Here is a 13,396-nt window from a genome sequence, read left to right as displayed (position 1 = left end):
TCTGGTCTCAGATCAACCAGGGTTGTTTTGAGGATTAAATGTGGTAATACACATAGAATACCTAGCACAATGCCTGACAAATAACAAGCACTTCATTCATGAAAATGAACAATGTATATGGTATCATTATATATTTACTGTATCGTGTTAAATACCTACCTTTCCATGAGATTCTGAGAATTTTCACTGACTTAACCCAGAAATTACACACTATTCTAAAGATATTTCATACCTCTTATGCTGTTATCTATGGAGCAATAACAGATACTACCTTTACTCTTCCTGTTAGTTTTCATATTTTGGTTAAATATTACATAATCACTACTATTTGAAACGTCCTGTAATAGTTGAGTATTTCCTGGTCAGGAATATTTGCCTCACCAGAGGATTTAAATTATATCTAGAATGATGTCAAAAATCTGTTTAGGCAAAGGATACTTGAAATAATATCAGTCGACACTGAGCAGCAGTAGAATTTACCAGTGCCTTTGTTTTTGACCTTCTATTGTATGAAAATACAGAATCCATATTCAATAATTAAAACATTTGCTATCTCCTTTTCTTTTTCAGAAGATGAATAATCTTTCATTTAGTGAGCTATGTTGCCTCTTCTGCTGTCCGCCTTGCCCTGGGAAAATTGCTTCAAAATTAGCATTTTTGCCACCTGATCCTACTTATACCTTGATGTGTGATGAAAGTGGAAGCCGCTGGACTTTACATCTGTCAGAACGAGCAGACTGGCAATATTCTTCTAGAGAAAAAGATGCTATTGAGTGTTTCATGACTAGAACCAGTAAAGGCAACAGAATTGCCTGCATGTTTGTGCGTTGTTCACCCAATGCCAAATATACTTTACTCTTCTCACATGGAAATGCTGTTGATCTTGGTCAGATGAGCAGCTTTTACATAGGACTGGGATCACGGATTAATTGTAATATATTCTCATATGATTATTCTGGATATGGCGCAAGTTCCGGGAAACCAACAGAGAAGAACCTCTATGCAGATATCGAAGCTGCTTGGCTTGCTCTTAGGACAAGGTAAATCATAATTGGGAATTATTTTGCACATCTTTTATGATGGTTGACTAAAATTGTCTTATATTAAAAAAGGAAGTAGTTTTTATAACACATGTTTTGAAGTACTTAATAGACATTATATTTACCAATATATACTTATTAAGACTTAAGCTCTTAGATTGTAATTTTAAATTTTTAAAAGTAGCGTAGTTTTTTTTTTTTTTCCAAGCGATTTTTTTTTTTTTTTTTTTTTTAAGATTTTATAAGCATCTGCCTTCAGCTCAGGTCATGATCCCAGGGTCCTGGGATCGAGCCCTGCATCTGGGCTCCCTGCTCGGCGGGGAGCCTGCTTCTCCCCGTCCCACTCCCCCTGCTTGTGTGCCCTCTCTCGCTGTGTGTCTCTTTCACAAAATAAATAAATAAAATCTTTAAAAAAAAAAAGATTTATTTATTTGAGAGAGAGAGTGAGAGCACAAGCAGGGAGAGAGCGAGAAGCAGGCCTCCTGTGAACAGGGAGCCGGATGTGGGGCTCGATCTCAGGACCCTGGGATAGTGACCTGAGCCAAAGGCAGATGCTTAACTGACTGAGCCACCCAAGCACCCCAAAATAGCATAGTTTTTAAGACAGATCTCATTTGTGTCTGTTAGTGCATGTGTGTGATTTTCTTTAAAATTTAAGCCGATGACAAATATTTGGTTTTATAAACGTGTGGAGTGTGATGTTGCAACTTTGAATAAACAAGGGAATGAGAGATAACCATGACTTAGCTAATGATTTACTTATTCTGTCATTAAGAGTGTAAGAGACTGGATTGTTTTTGTTAAAATCATAAGCCAGGGTTTGCATTATTTTATGTAATCTCTTAGAAGTATGACTTACAGATATTTTATTGGAACTATTTTTAAAGCATTCTATAAAAGTGAGATTTTTTACTTTGCATTCTGGACTAATAAAATTTGGAGAGATGATCTCACATACAAAAAAAGGTAATTTTATGATAAATCATTTAAGCAAATTCTCTTACCATGTCAGTTATTCTTTGGTTATAACAATATATTTTTGAGAACTAGAAATTGCTTTAATCTTTCCTACTCACCAGTATTGTAAAATATTTCAGTTTTGTAGATTTCAGGGGTTTTTTTCATCAGATGGTTCATGTACAATAAAGATAGTTTAGTTCAAGTTATTCCTCATATTGTCCACTGATAAGCTGCCTGATTTCCAAAGTATTTTAGACTAAAGCTTAAAGGACTTAAAAATTTTATCATTTCTAATTTAATGTTTAAATATTAATGGTTTCAGGGGCGCCTGGGTGACTCAGATGAGCCTTCGGCTCAGGTCATGATCTCAGGGTCCTGGGATCGAGTCCTGCATCAGGCTCCTTGCTTAACAGGGAGCCTGCTTCTCCCTGTGCCTGCCACTCCCCCTGCTTGTACTCTCTCTCTCTCTGACAAATAAATAAATAAAATCTTTTAAATAAATAAATATTGATGGTTTCAGTTAGAACCTCCACAATTTTGTTAATAGGCATAACCTTTTTTAGAAAATACTTTTAAAAGTATTTACTTCTATAAGATATATAATAAAACTATATTCTCATTGCAAAGTTTCATATAAAGGGGATTCTTAAATCACTTGAAATGATATGAAAACATACCTGATGAGTTAAAAAAAATGGTATTATAAGAAGTAGGTAACGAGTTGTGGGGGGGCAGGGAATGGTAAAAATTTGTAAACTTAAAAACTGCCTTAAATGACCAGAGTCAAAATCTGCTTCAGGTATAATAGTATCAGTCCCCTCAGTCCTACAAACAAAAATAAATGAGTTCCCACTTTCCAGACTCAGCCAATTGAATATAGTATAGTACCTGTCAGGAAAATATGATAATAAATATTTTTAATGACATTTATTGAGATACAACTCAACTCTTTTAAAGTATAACTTCAGTGGATTGGGACAGTTTTTAAGGATGCTAAGTAATAAATAGCAGATAGCCTTCATTATTAATGCTTCTCATAACATGAAAAGATAACTATTCAGCCAGAACATATTAGTATCCAATTCAGTGTTCGAAGTTTATGTTAAAAAAAAAAAATCCACTCTTGTAGGTGGTTAACTTTTCCTTTTTTTTTTTTTTTTTTTTAATTTTTATTTATTTGACAAAGACAGACACAGCGAGAGAGGGAGGGAACACAAGCAGGGGGAGTGGGAGAGGGAGAAGCAGGCTTCCTGCGGAGCACGGAGCTCAGATGTGGGGCTCCATCCCAGGACCCTGAGATCATGACCCGAGCCGAAGGCAGTCACTTAATGACTGAGTCACCCAGGCGCCCGGTTAACTTTTTCCTATTTTTCCTCTTGTCTGATGTCAATTTGAAGGAAACTTTAAAAAATAATTTCTAGTCTTGACTTAATTCATCTTTTTAAACATAGTTAATGGCCACACATACTTGATGAATGAGGAACAAGGGCAGAATAGATGAATTTCAAAATAGTACAACAGTCTTTGAGCTCATTATCTGTGTGCTATAATGAAAAAGTCACTGGACTGGGAGTCAGGGTACCTGGGTTCTAATTATAGGTCTGCCACTGACTTACTCTGACTTTGAACATCTGCTTCATAAGCAGCTGAACTAGATTAGGTGGTCTTTAAAGTCCTAAGTTGTACTGTTCTGAAATTCTGTTACTGCTTTGAGTTCTCTGATGCTAAATTGGCATCTGCTTCTACTCTGGAGCCTTGCCATTGCTAACATTAGCCTAAAACCCATAGTCGCCACCAACAGTGCTGCTATTCAGCTAACAGCAACCATACAGCCTCAAGAGTTAATGCTGATGCTGCAGATGTTCATTTTTGTAACTTCTTCACTCCTATGAAGAATTAGTCAGGTCTTAAAGAAAAAGACTTTTCTCAGTTTACTTATATTTAGCGTTAGTCTGGAGTAGATGGAACCCAACCTCTGGGGCATATCTAAATGCTTATGTAGGAATGATTGGAAGAAATTATGGGGAAGTATGTCATTACCCAGACAGTTCAAAGAGCCCTGGGCCCCTGGAAAGGGCCAGAGGGAGCACATGGGGTTTGTCTTGCAATTTTTTCATGTTTAGATACTTGGAAAGCTCCATTACCTTTTCAAAAGACCGGATGCTGTTGTGCGAATGGCTGTTAGCATCCAGAAGTGACTGCTCTCAGGCTTCTAAAGTGGAAAAGCGTATTTGATCTTACTCTAACTAACCCTTAACCCCACATTCGTTAGCTCCTATAGCACTTCATTTCTACTTGCAGTAGTTTACAGTTGGGACAGTTATACCATAGACAAGTAACAATGTTTGGAACATAGATTATATTTGATATATTTGAGGCAATGAGTTGACATATTTAAATCTGCAACATTTTTAAGGGTTAGGTAAAGGCAGTACTCGAGATTTTAGCATGAAGTTTGTTCATAATTAACTGAATCATAAGGCATTTGAAAGTCTCTTCAGTATGTTTATCTTTCCAATCATTAGTCCATAGTAAAGGCAACTTTCAAGAAAAATAGTAATTTGCTTTCAGCTAAAATATATATATTGTTTTATTCATTCCATACAGTAACCATATGTAGCACTTTTCATCACTATGACCAACTTCAAAAAATAAAATGAGCCACTTTTGATGTCTAGACAACGAACTTTTGTTACTTTGAATGGAAAATAAGACAGTTAATGTCTATTAAACATCAATCTATTAAAAATAATTGGAAAAAACTGATGTAATATGTTCAGGATTTAGCCAACAGTATGCTACATTGAATTGCATAAATGATTTAATGAATTCATTTAAGTTTGAAGTTTTAAAAGACCTCAGCATTTCTTTTTCCAAAAGATGAAACAGATTAAATAAGCTAAGAATATAGATTTTATTGTAGCATTAAATATGATAATGATGGCTATGAAATATATTTTAAGTATAAAGTTGACATTGTCTCATTCTAAGTCATTCTATTATAAGATTAAGTCCTTAGAAAATGACTGACTGTAGGGCGCCTGGGTGGCTCAGTCAGTTAAGCATCTGCCTTTGGCTCAGCTCCTGATCCCAGGGTCCTGCTCGGTGGGGAGCCTGCTTCTCCCTCTGCCCCTCACCCCTCTCGTGCTCTCTCACTCTCCCTCTCTCAAATGAATGAATAAAATCTTTTTAAAAAAAAAGAAAGAAAGAAAATGATTGAATATTTCATATCAGTCCAATTCTCCACTTTTTTTTTTTAATTTCTGAACTTTGTAGATATGGCATTCGCCCTGAAAATGTGATTATATATGGCCAAAGTATAGGGACAGTACCATCTGTGGATCTTGCTGCTCGGTATGAGAGTGCTGCTGTTATTCTTCATTCTCCTTTGACTTCAGGAATGCGTGTTGCTTTTCCTGATACCAAGAAGACCTACTGTTTTGATGCATTCCCAAAGTAAGTATCAATATTCAAAATCGTTTAATTCAAAGAAATTTTTAAGGGCATTTTTTTTCATCACTTAAGGTATTCATAATACAACTCATTTAGCCATGAACTTCTATTGTATATGTATTATAGAAATTGTGAAAAATTAATTTTTGAAAAGGGTAGTGGCAGGACCCTAGTCAGGAGGCTGAAATATTTGAACAGTAATAATCCTGATGAAAAGAGCTGAGGGCCTTATACCCTAGAGAGTAGCACTGACTAGTAGTATTAGAGATAAGAGAATGAATTTGAGAAATGAAATTGATAGAACTGAGTGTCAAAGTGAATAGAAGATGCTAAACAAAAGAACTTGAATGTAATTCCTAGGGTTCTGACTTGAGCTGCTAATGAATAATGGTACCATTCAGTGAGATAGAATATTGGAGGAGAGGAAGAGTAAAGGGAAAATGAGACATGTGCATGAATATTAGTGAATGGCATCTGATGATAGCTGATTTACAAAAGAAGTGAATTGCAAAAAAATTCTGTCTTAAATTAACTTGAATGTATTGCCACCACAAAATCTGCAAACAGTTTTATTCAAATTTGAAAGGAGGACTACTTCTCAAGACAAGATGAAAGTTCCTCTAGCTCCTCTTCATAATTGGAAAAAACTGATGGCCCATTTTTCTCAAAAGGAGAAGGCAAGCAGTGAGAAGCTGGCAAATTTCAGTCTTATTTCTTTTCCCCAGTTGGCAGCCATACAAAGAATTTTTTGTGAATGATGGGTGGGCCAAAGGCCAGAGTCATCACTTGCTTTTTTATAAAAACAACAAGGGTCATTTCAAAAGCAAATTTTTTCATCATTAGCCAGTAAGGCGTCACTTTTGTAGGGAAGCTAATGGTGGGAGTATATGAGCAGGCTGTGGGAGGTTTTTTGTTTTTACATTAATTTGGGGTTTGTTTTATGTTATAGATAATGGTATATTGGAAGGTATGTGCATTATACTGCTTCTAATGGAAAACTAAGAATGATGGAGTATTTGGGGAAATGGGGTAATGCTTTTGCCACCCTGTATCTCTGTCCAGCTCCCTCTTTCATTTCTGCTATGCCAACAAAGAGAGCAGCACTTAACCTCAAATTGTTTGAAAAAGAACATAAATCTCTTTTTATTTGTTATAATTCCTTTACTACCGAACATCTTTTTTTATTATGTTAGTCACCATACAGTACATCATTAGTTTTTGATGTAGTGTTCCATGATTCATTGTTTGCGTATAACACCCAGTGCCCCATGTAATACATGCCCTCCTTAATACTCATCACCGGGCTATCCCATCCCCCCACCCCCTCCCCTCTAAAACCCTCCGTTTATTTCTCGGGAGTCCATAGACTGTTGAACATTTGATAGCAAATAATATACCCAAGCGTTTTTCCTTACCAAGTGTAGCCTTGAATTATTCCATTGATTTCCTTTTTCACGATTGTATCCTCATTTTATAATGCCTCCTTTCTCTCTGGAAAGATTTATTTTTTTTTTAAGTGTTAAAATTCGTTTATAAGGTCTCTTTGTGTAGCTTATGTCTCCTTCAAGTTGCCTTTTTTAAATTGTTTTGATCTGTCTGATACTTAAAGTGTTCTCTGATGTCTGATAATTCTTGGTTGTCTCTTCATATGTAAAAGTGAGAAACTAAATTGCTGATCTGAAGCAGGTGGTTAAGTCTTGTTGCGTGTGAGCTTCACTATACAGTGATCTGGCCAGTTACTTGGGGATCCTATCCTGTGTCATTATTTCTGTATCTTTCCTCTTAAGGTGTATATAGTCTCCACCAAGGAGTCTTTCTAAAAGTCCTCCCTGGAGGAGTGAAGGCCTGGCTGCCAGCATTCTGGGAACTCAGTACAGAAAATGGGTTCATAGCAGCAGTATGTGTGTTTACACGTATGTGTGTTTACCTCTTTGCCTTAAACTGTGCCTCGCAATTCCCTGGTCCATAAAACCTTCAGTTTGGGGTAGAGTGCAGCTACCAATCTACAAAAAAGAGGGGGAAAGAACCTAAAGCAGAGGGACTTAATTCTTAAACAGACTTTGAACAAATTCTATAGACTCCTCTATCACCTGCCTTCATCCCCATGTCAATTCCTAGCCTCCTGGGGTATCCCATGGTATAAATTGGATTGTTTCTTCACTTTACCTTCTATCCCCTTAAAATTGGCTTTTCCCTACACTTTTAATCTCTTATCCCACACATTTATCTGCTTTCCAGCTCCAAAATTTTATGTTTTATTGCATTCTTCCTATTTTTGTGAGTTGATAACCCAAAATAAAAACAAAAAACATTTTGCTGTCATTTTAGTAGATTAAGGGAGAGAAAAAATGAGTGCAGAGAGGTATAAAGTTAGCACATACTTGAATACTCCTTAGTTTCCTCCTCTCCTTCCAACCTACGTTTCTCTGTGCTAAACATTGTAGAAAGGTGCAGTAGGTTGACAGTAACGAATGATTCCCTCAAAACAGAAGTGCATGAAGTTAGCTTCCTCAGGTAATCTTAAAATAAGGAGTATGTAAAGTGACTTTTAAATCTTATTTGAAATCCAAGAGGTATCCGTTTCTTCTGGGTTAATTCAGACCATTCTGATATTTGAATGATCTTCGGGATATCGCAAGAAAATTTGTTTTTACGTTCCTTTTCGTAGCTAATTCATTGACTTTCTACACCCTTCTCTTTTCTTACAGCATTGACAAAATCTCTAAGATAACCTCCCCAGTATTAATAATTCATGGGACTGAAGATGAAGTCATTGACTTTTCACATGGCCTCGCACTGTTTGAGCGCTGCCAAAGACCTGTGGAGCCTCTGTGGGTTGAAGGGGCAGGTCACAATGATGTGGAACTTTATGGACAGTACCTTGAAAGGTTGAAACAGTTTGTGTCACAGGAACTGGTAAATTTGTAAAATATTCTGTAAATTTGCAGACTGGGTTTTCTTTTCTTGCTGAACTGCACTCTTTGGTAAATAACATAAAACCTGAAGGTTTTGTTTGCAAATCATGTCAGTTGCCTTCATAAATGTACAGGTAATGATTTGTTAACAGACTTAATGAAGGTTTTTATTACCAGAACTAGAAACTGGAAATAACAGTATCATGCAGTCAGGCTGTGTAATTTATATTTTTTCTGTGAATTTTTTTTTAAACATCAAAATGAGTACTGTATGAAATTTTAATTCTGTAAAATCAAATGCTGTAAAAGTATTGCCAAATGCTTTTGCATATCAAACAAATTTATAGATATTTTTAAAACATCTCAATGTACTAAATCTTATCCAGGTATACAAATGTAATATTCTTTCAGTAAAAAGCTGTATATCTAAAGCAATTCAAGTACTCATAATAGAATAAACTGTATGAAAACGTGCAAGTTCACTAGAGATGACCTAAACCCTGTTGTACAGGGATTGAGGTTTAAACAGTTACTTTATTGTAAAATACATTGAATTTTCTGTATTCCCTGGTTATCATACATTTTCTCCTTTGAAAAAAAAATGATGTAAGTCTTAATTTTTATGCCATCTATTAATTTACCAACTAGTTACCTGTAAATGAGAAGTCATGATAGCACTGAATTTTAACTAGTTCTGACTTATAGGTTTGGTACTGTGAGGCAACTACTTAAAATTCTCATTTTTCTTATTTAAAAAGGCATTTAGAGTTTCAAGAAAGATTTTGTATGCAATGTTGTTTTAAATTTTGACTAATCTCATAGAATCACAGTACTCTTCATTATAAGAAAACATGAGAGTCCATTAGATGTTCTTCAAGACCACAAACAGGCTGGCTACTTGGTTGTTTTTCACCTTGGCTATTTTTAATAGGATCTGTTGTTTTAGATTACTATCTGAGAATTTCATGGATTCACTTGTGGATACAGGAGATAAGAGAACATTTAATTCATAACTTTTATATTAACCAATGTAGTAAAAAACAAAGCTCACACACAAAAACTAAGTTGCCTTTCCTTGATTGAATCCTGCCTGAATAAAACAATGAAAGTAAAATAAAAATAAAATTAACGGTATGTAGTCTAATTTGTACATGAATGAATATTGAAATAATACACACTGTGGATATATTTTAAGGCCTTATGTAGTTTTAATTGTTCTGCTTGTTCTGTGGTTATGTCTAAGACTATAGTATATGATTATCTTCAAAGTATATCAAGTATTGTGAATGCTTTGGTTCAGATGTGTCAAATTAACAGTAAAACAACAAATATACCACCCAGCTGTGCTTGTTTGCCTTCTTCCATGCTTCCCATCCCTTACCGTAAGGACTGAAAACATTTACCATTCATCTTTGTAGAACATAGTTGTGTAGTTTTCTCAATTTTATCATCACTTCTTTTTTTGAAGAGGTTTCTTCCTTACCAAGATTGTTGTGGAGCCTGTACAATTCCTTTTTTTATACAGCCTACACCCCAGAGTTCAGCTATGTGTTTTCTTTGATTACCTGTTAAATTTAAAATATTGATCATACTAATTCAGCATTCATTCATTCAACAAATATTTATTGAAATAATGTCTAAATCATGTAATATCCTATGCCAGATAAAGGTGAACATCGACCATGTCCTCATAGACTTCACAGTGTAACCAAGGAGACAGATACCTTATTGCATAAGTATTACTATTTGAGTAAGGCTGAGGGAGATTTGTAGCTTATTGTAACAGGTAAATTGTACTTTATGGAGGGGAACATGGGGAGAAGGGCGAGGAAGAGTTGCACAAAGAAGTGATATTTGATAGGAACTTTGAAGGATGACTAAACCTGATGGCCAAGGGAAATCATTGCTGGCTAAAGGGAACAGTATGTGGAAGCCTAGAGGAAGGACAGTGCATTTGAAGTCTAAAAAGCCTGGCCAGAAGTCAAAGGGAACAGATGACATAAAGATGAGCCTGGCAAATTAGTTAGGGGCACAGTCCTACATGGTGTCATGGACCCTGATTATTATCCTTGATATAATAGAAAGCCATTGATAGGAATATGACACTGCATTTATCAAGAGTTTATAGATTAAAAAAACCTGGATATTTTTAGTTTGCTAGAAATAACATGTGAGCCGGTTGTAATGGGCTATAATTTTAGGGTGTGGAAAAATTCATCATGGGGCAATAATCTCATACAAAGGATAAGTCAGACCACATCTGTAAATATTAATTTCAGGAAGCAATAAAAGGATATTCACAAATTAGAATAAATCCTGGAATGTTTTACCAAGTTGGAAAGAGTCCCACAAACTAAAACCAAAAGAGCAACTGGAGAATTATGTACCTAAGGAATGATACTTGAGAGGCATGTACAATTTATTCTTTTTGACTCAGTACAACTAGGTGAAAGTTCCAAAATGGCGGGTTGGAGTTCAGTGTAAGAAAGAACCAACTGATTATTTGTCCATGACAGAAAGGGCTTGCCTCCTAATGTTCGAAGAAGATCTTATCACTGGGAGAAGCAGAATGACATCTGCCACAGTGCTGCAGAAGAAATTCCAGATGTAAATGTGGAATTGAACTAGATGGACCATGTAATGTCCCCTTTAAGATTTCATCATCTATTCAGATTTCTCCTACCTTTTCAGAGCATTGCCTGCCCTGTGGCATCCAGAAGACAGTATCATGTAGAAGAATTGGCAAGCAGATCTGGGTTCTCTTCTCACTTGACACCAATTAGCTCTGTGGCCTTGCCAAGTCACTTCTCTGGACCAGTTTCCTCATTAGAAAAGAAGAGATGGAACTGATTGATTGATATACTATCTTATGTTTCTAATGTTATGAAAATCTCAACCCAATTAATCTGTAAAGACTCATAACAATTTTTAACCTGGGCTAGAGTGGCCTCAGATAACTTATTTTGATAGTTGTCTTTTGTGCATACCAACATGGTGGAATTTGGATGGTAACACTAATCCTGGGGAAATGTTTGGCAGTGTACATAACTCCTGCCATATCTTCAAGTACATAAAGCAGAAAAAGAACTTTAATATATTGGTTTATGATCTATACACTTTTCCAGACTTCTAACTTACTGAAATTTACCACTTCTGTATCCTACATAAGAATGTATTGCAGTAGTTTTTCTTGGTGATTTCTATAAATGTTAGGTATTGCTCACTTTAAGAAAGCTTGAAGAATGAAAATAACTTTTTAAAATTGTAAACTGACATCAACTGTCCTATTAATAGAATGTTCTTGGTGCATTTAGACATTTTTTTTTAAGATTTTATTTATTTATATGACAGACAGGGAACACAAGCAGGGGCAGTGGGAGAGGAAGAAGCACACTCCCCGCTGAGCAGGGAGCCCAATGTTGGGCTCAGTCCCAGGACCCTGGGATCATGACCTGAGCCAAAGGCAGAGGCTTAACGACTGAACCACCCAGGCTCCCCAACATTTAGACATTCTATATGACAAAAATTTTTTTCAAGAACAGGTATTCTGGAAAGCCAGACAAACTCCTAAATCTTAAAAACTTTAGATATGAAATAGCTTAATCCCTTCATTTTACAGATGAGGAAACAAACCCAAAGAAAAGTAACTTTGCCAAGATCCACAATATGATTGTCATTAGTTGTACTTAATATCTTCTCTTCATCAAATTTATCTGGACTAGTACATCAATGATCCCTTTGAATTATAATACAACAAACTTATTTGCTCTCCAATATTAATCATGATTTTATTTTTTTAAATGGCTCTTAGATTTCTCCTTATCAGTTAATTATTCATTGAATACTAACTTGGTAGGTTGTGCCTTTCACATTTATCAAATTAATTATATAAAGTATTTTAACACTAATCCATTTTCACTAGGCTCAGTAACAGCCATTTGGCTGTGTTAAAACTTAGTGAAGATTGTAGTCACATGAATAAACAGTCAAGTGGTTACTTAAGCAGCACATTAACTACAAATTATAACACTGAGAATAAGCGATTACATTGAAAACCGTATCAAAGCAGTTATTACTAAATGGTGATGGGTGGGCTTTTAATTTGTTGCCTTAATTTTAAACAGGTATTATAGTTAAATACTGTGGTAGTACGTTACATTTTTTTTCCCCCAAAGGTTTTATTTGACAGAGAGACACAGCAAGAGAGGGAACACAAGCAGGGGGAGTGGGAGAGGGAGAAGCAGGCTTCCCGCCAAGCGGGGAGCCAGATGTGGGGCCCAATCCCAGGACCCTTAGATCATGACCTGAGCCAAAGGCAGATGCTTAATGACTGAGCCACCCAGGAAGGAGCCCCAAGCATGTTACATTCTAATGAGGCTGTACATGCCAAGTGTCCAGTAACCAAAAAAGGAACTACACGTAGGATACTTGGAATTGTGTTTTGAGTTATGCAGGATGCAGAGAGAAGACATTTGTCTACTACATCTCTAATAGATTATGCATCTGACTGAGTAGTGGAATGAGTAATACCAAGGAAGGAAGCAAATACCTCAAGCCTGGAAATGACCCACTAGACATTAGTTTAAAAAAAAAAAAAACAGGAAGTAAAGCATAGAGTGTAAATGTCAGTGAGCTAAAAGCTGTTAAACTGGTTCTTTCAGGGGCGCTTGGGTGGCTCAGTTGGTTAAGCGACTGCCTTCGGCTCAGGTCATGATCCTGGAGTCCCGGGATCAAGTCCCGCATCGGGCTCCCTGCTCGGCAGGGAGCCTGCTTCTGCCTCTGACCCTCCCCCCTCTCATGTGCTCTCTCTCTCATTCTCTCTCTCAAATAAATAAATAAAATCTTTAAAAAAAAAAAAAAAAACTGGTTCTTTCATTAGAAACCCGGTGGGCGGGGCGCCTGGGTGGCTCAGTCGTTAAGCGTCTGCCTTCGGCTCAGGTCATGATCCCAGAGTCCTGGGATCGAGCCCCGCATCAGGCTCCCGGCTCAGCGGGAAGCCTGCTTCTCTCTCTCCCACTCCCCCTGCTT

General features: G+C 36.4%; 1 protein-coding gene across 5 annotated transcripts in view; it reads left to right on the top strand.

The window, feature by feature from the left end:
• Positions 1-13,231, top strand: part of ABHD17B (abhydrolase domain containing 17B, depalmitoylase) — a 50,036-nt gene extending 36,805 nt beyond the window's left edge. For all 5 annotated transcript variants that reach the window (XM_064579489.1, XM_064579488.1, XM_045882243.3 and 2 more), the window contains 3 exons: positions 571-1,040; positions 5,277-5,456; positions 8,162-13,231. In XM_064579489.1, the coding sequence (XP_064435559.1) occupies positions 571-1,040; positions 5,277-5,456; positions 8,162-8,381 (870 nt within the window). In that variant the 3' untranslated portion in view covers positions 8,382-13,231. The remainder of the gene's footprint in view (positions 1-570; positions 1,041-5,276; positions 5,457-8,161) is intronic.
• The last annotated feature ends 165 nt before the right edge of the window (positions 13,232-13,396 follow it).

This window comes from Mirounga angustirostris, unplaced genomic scaffold, assembly GCF_029215605.1.
Source record: "Mirounga angustirostris isolate CCGP_5_RB_7025 unplaced genomic scaffold, mMirAng1.0.hap1 SCAF_15, whole genome shotgun sequence".
In the NCBI taxonomy this organism is placed as follows: domain Eukaryota; kingdom Metazoa; phylum Chordata; class Mammalia; order Carnivora; family Phocidae; genus Mirounga; species Mirounga angustirostris.
Note: the sequence above shows the minus strand (reverse complement) of the source record. Positions and strands in the feature narration are given on the sequence as shown.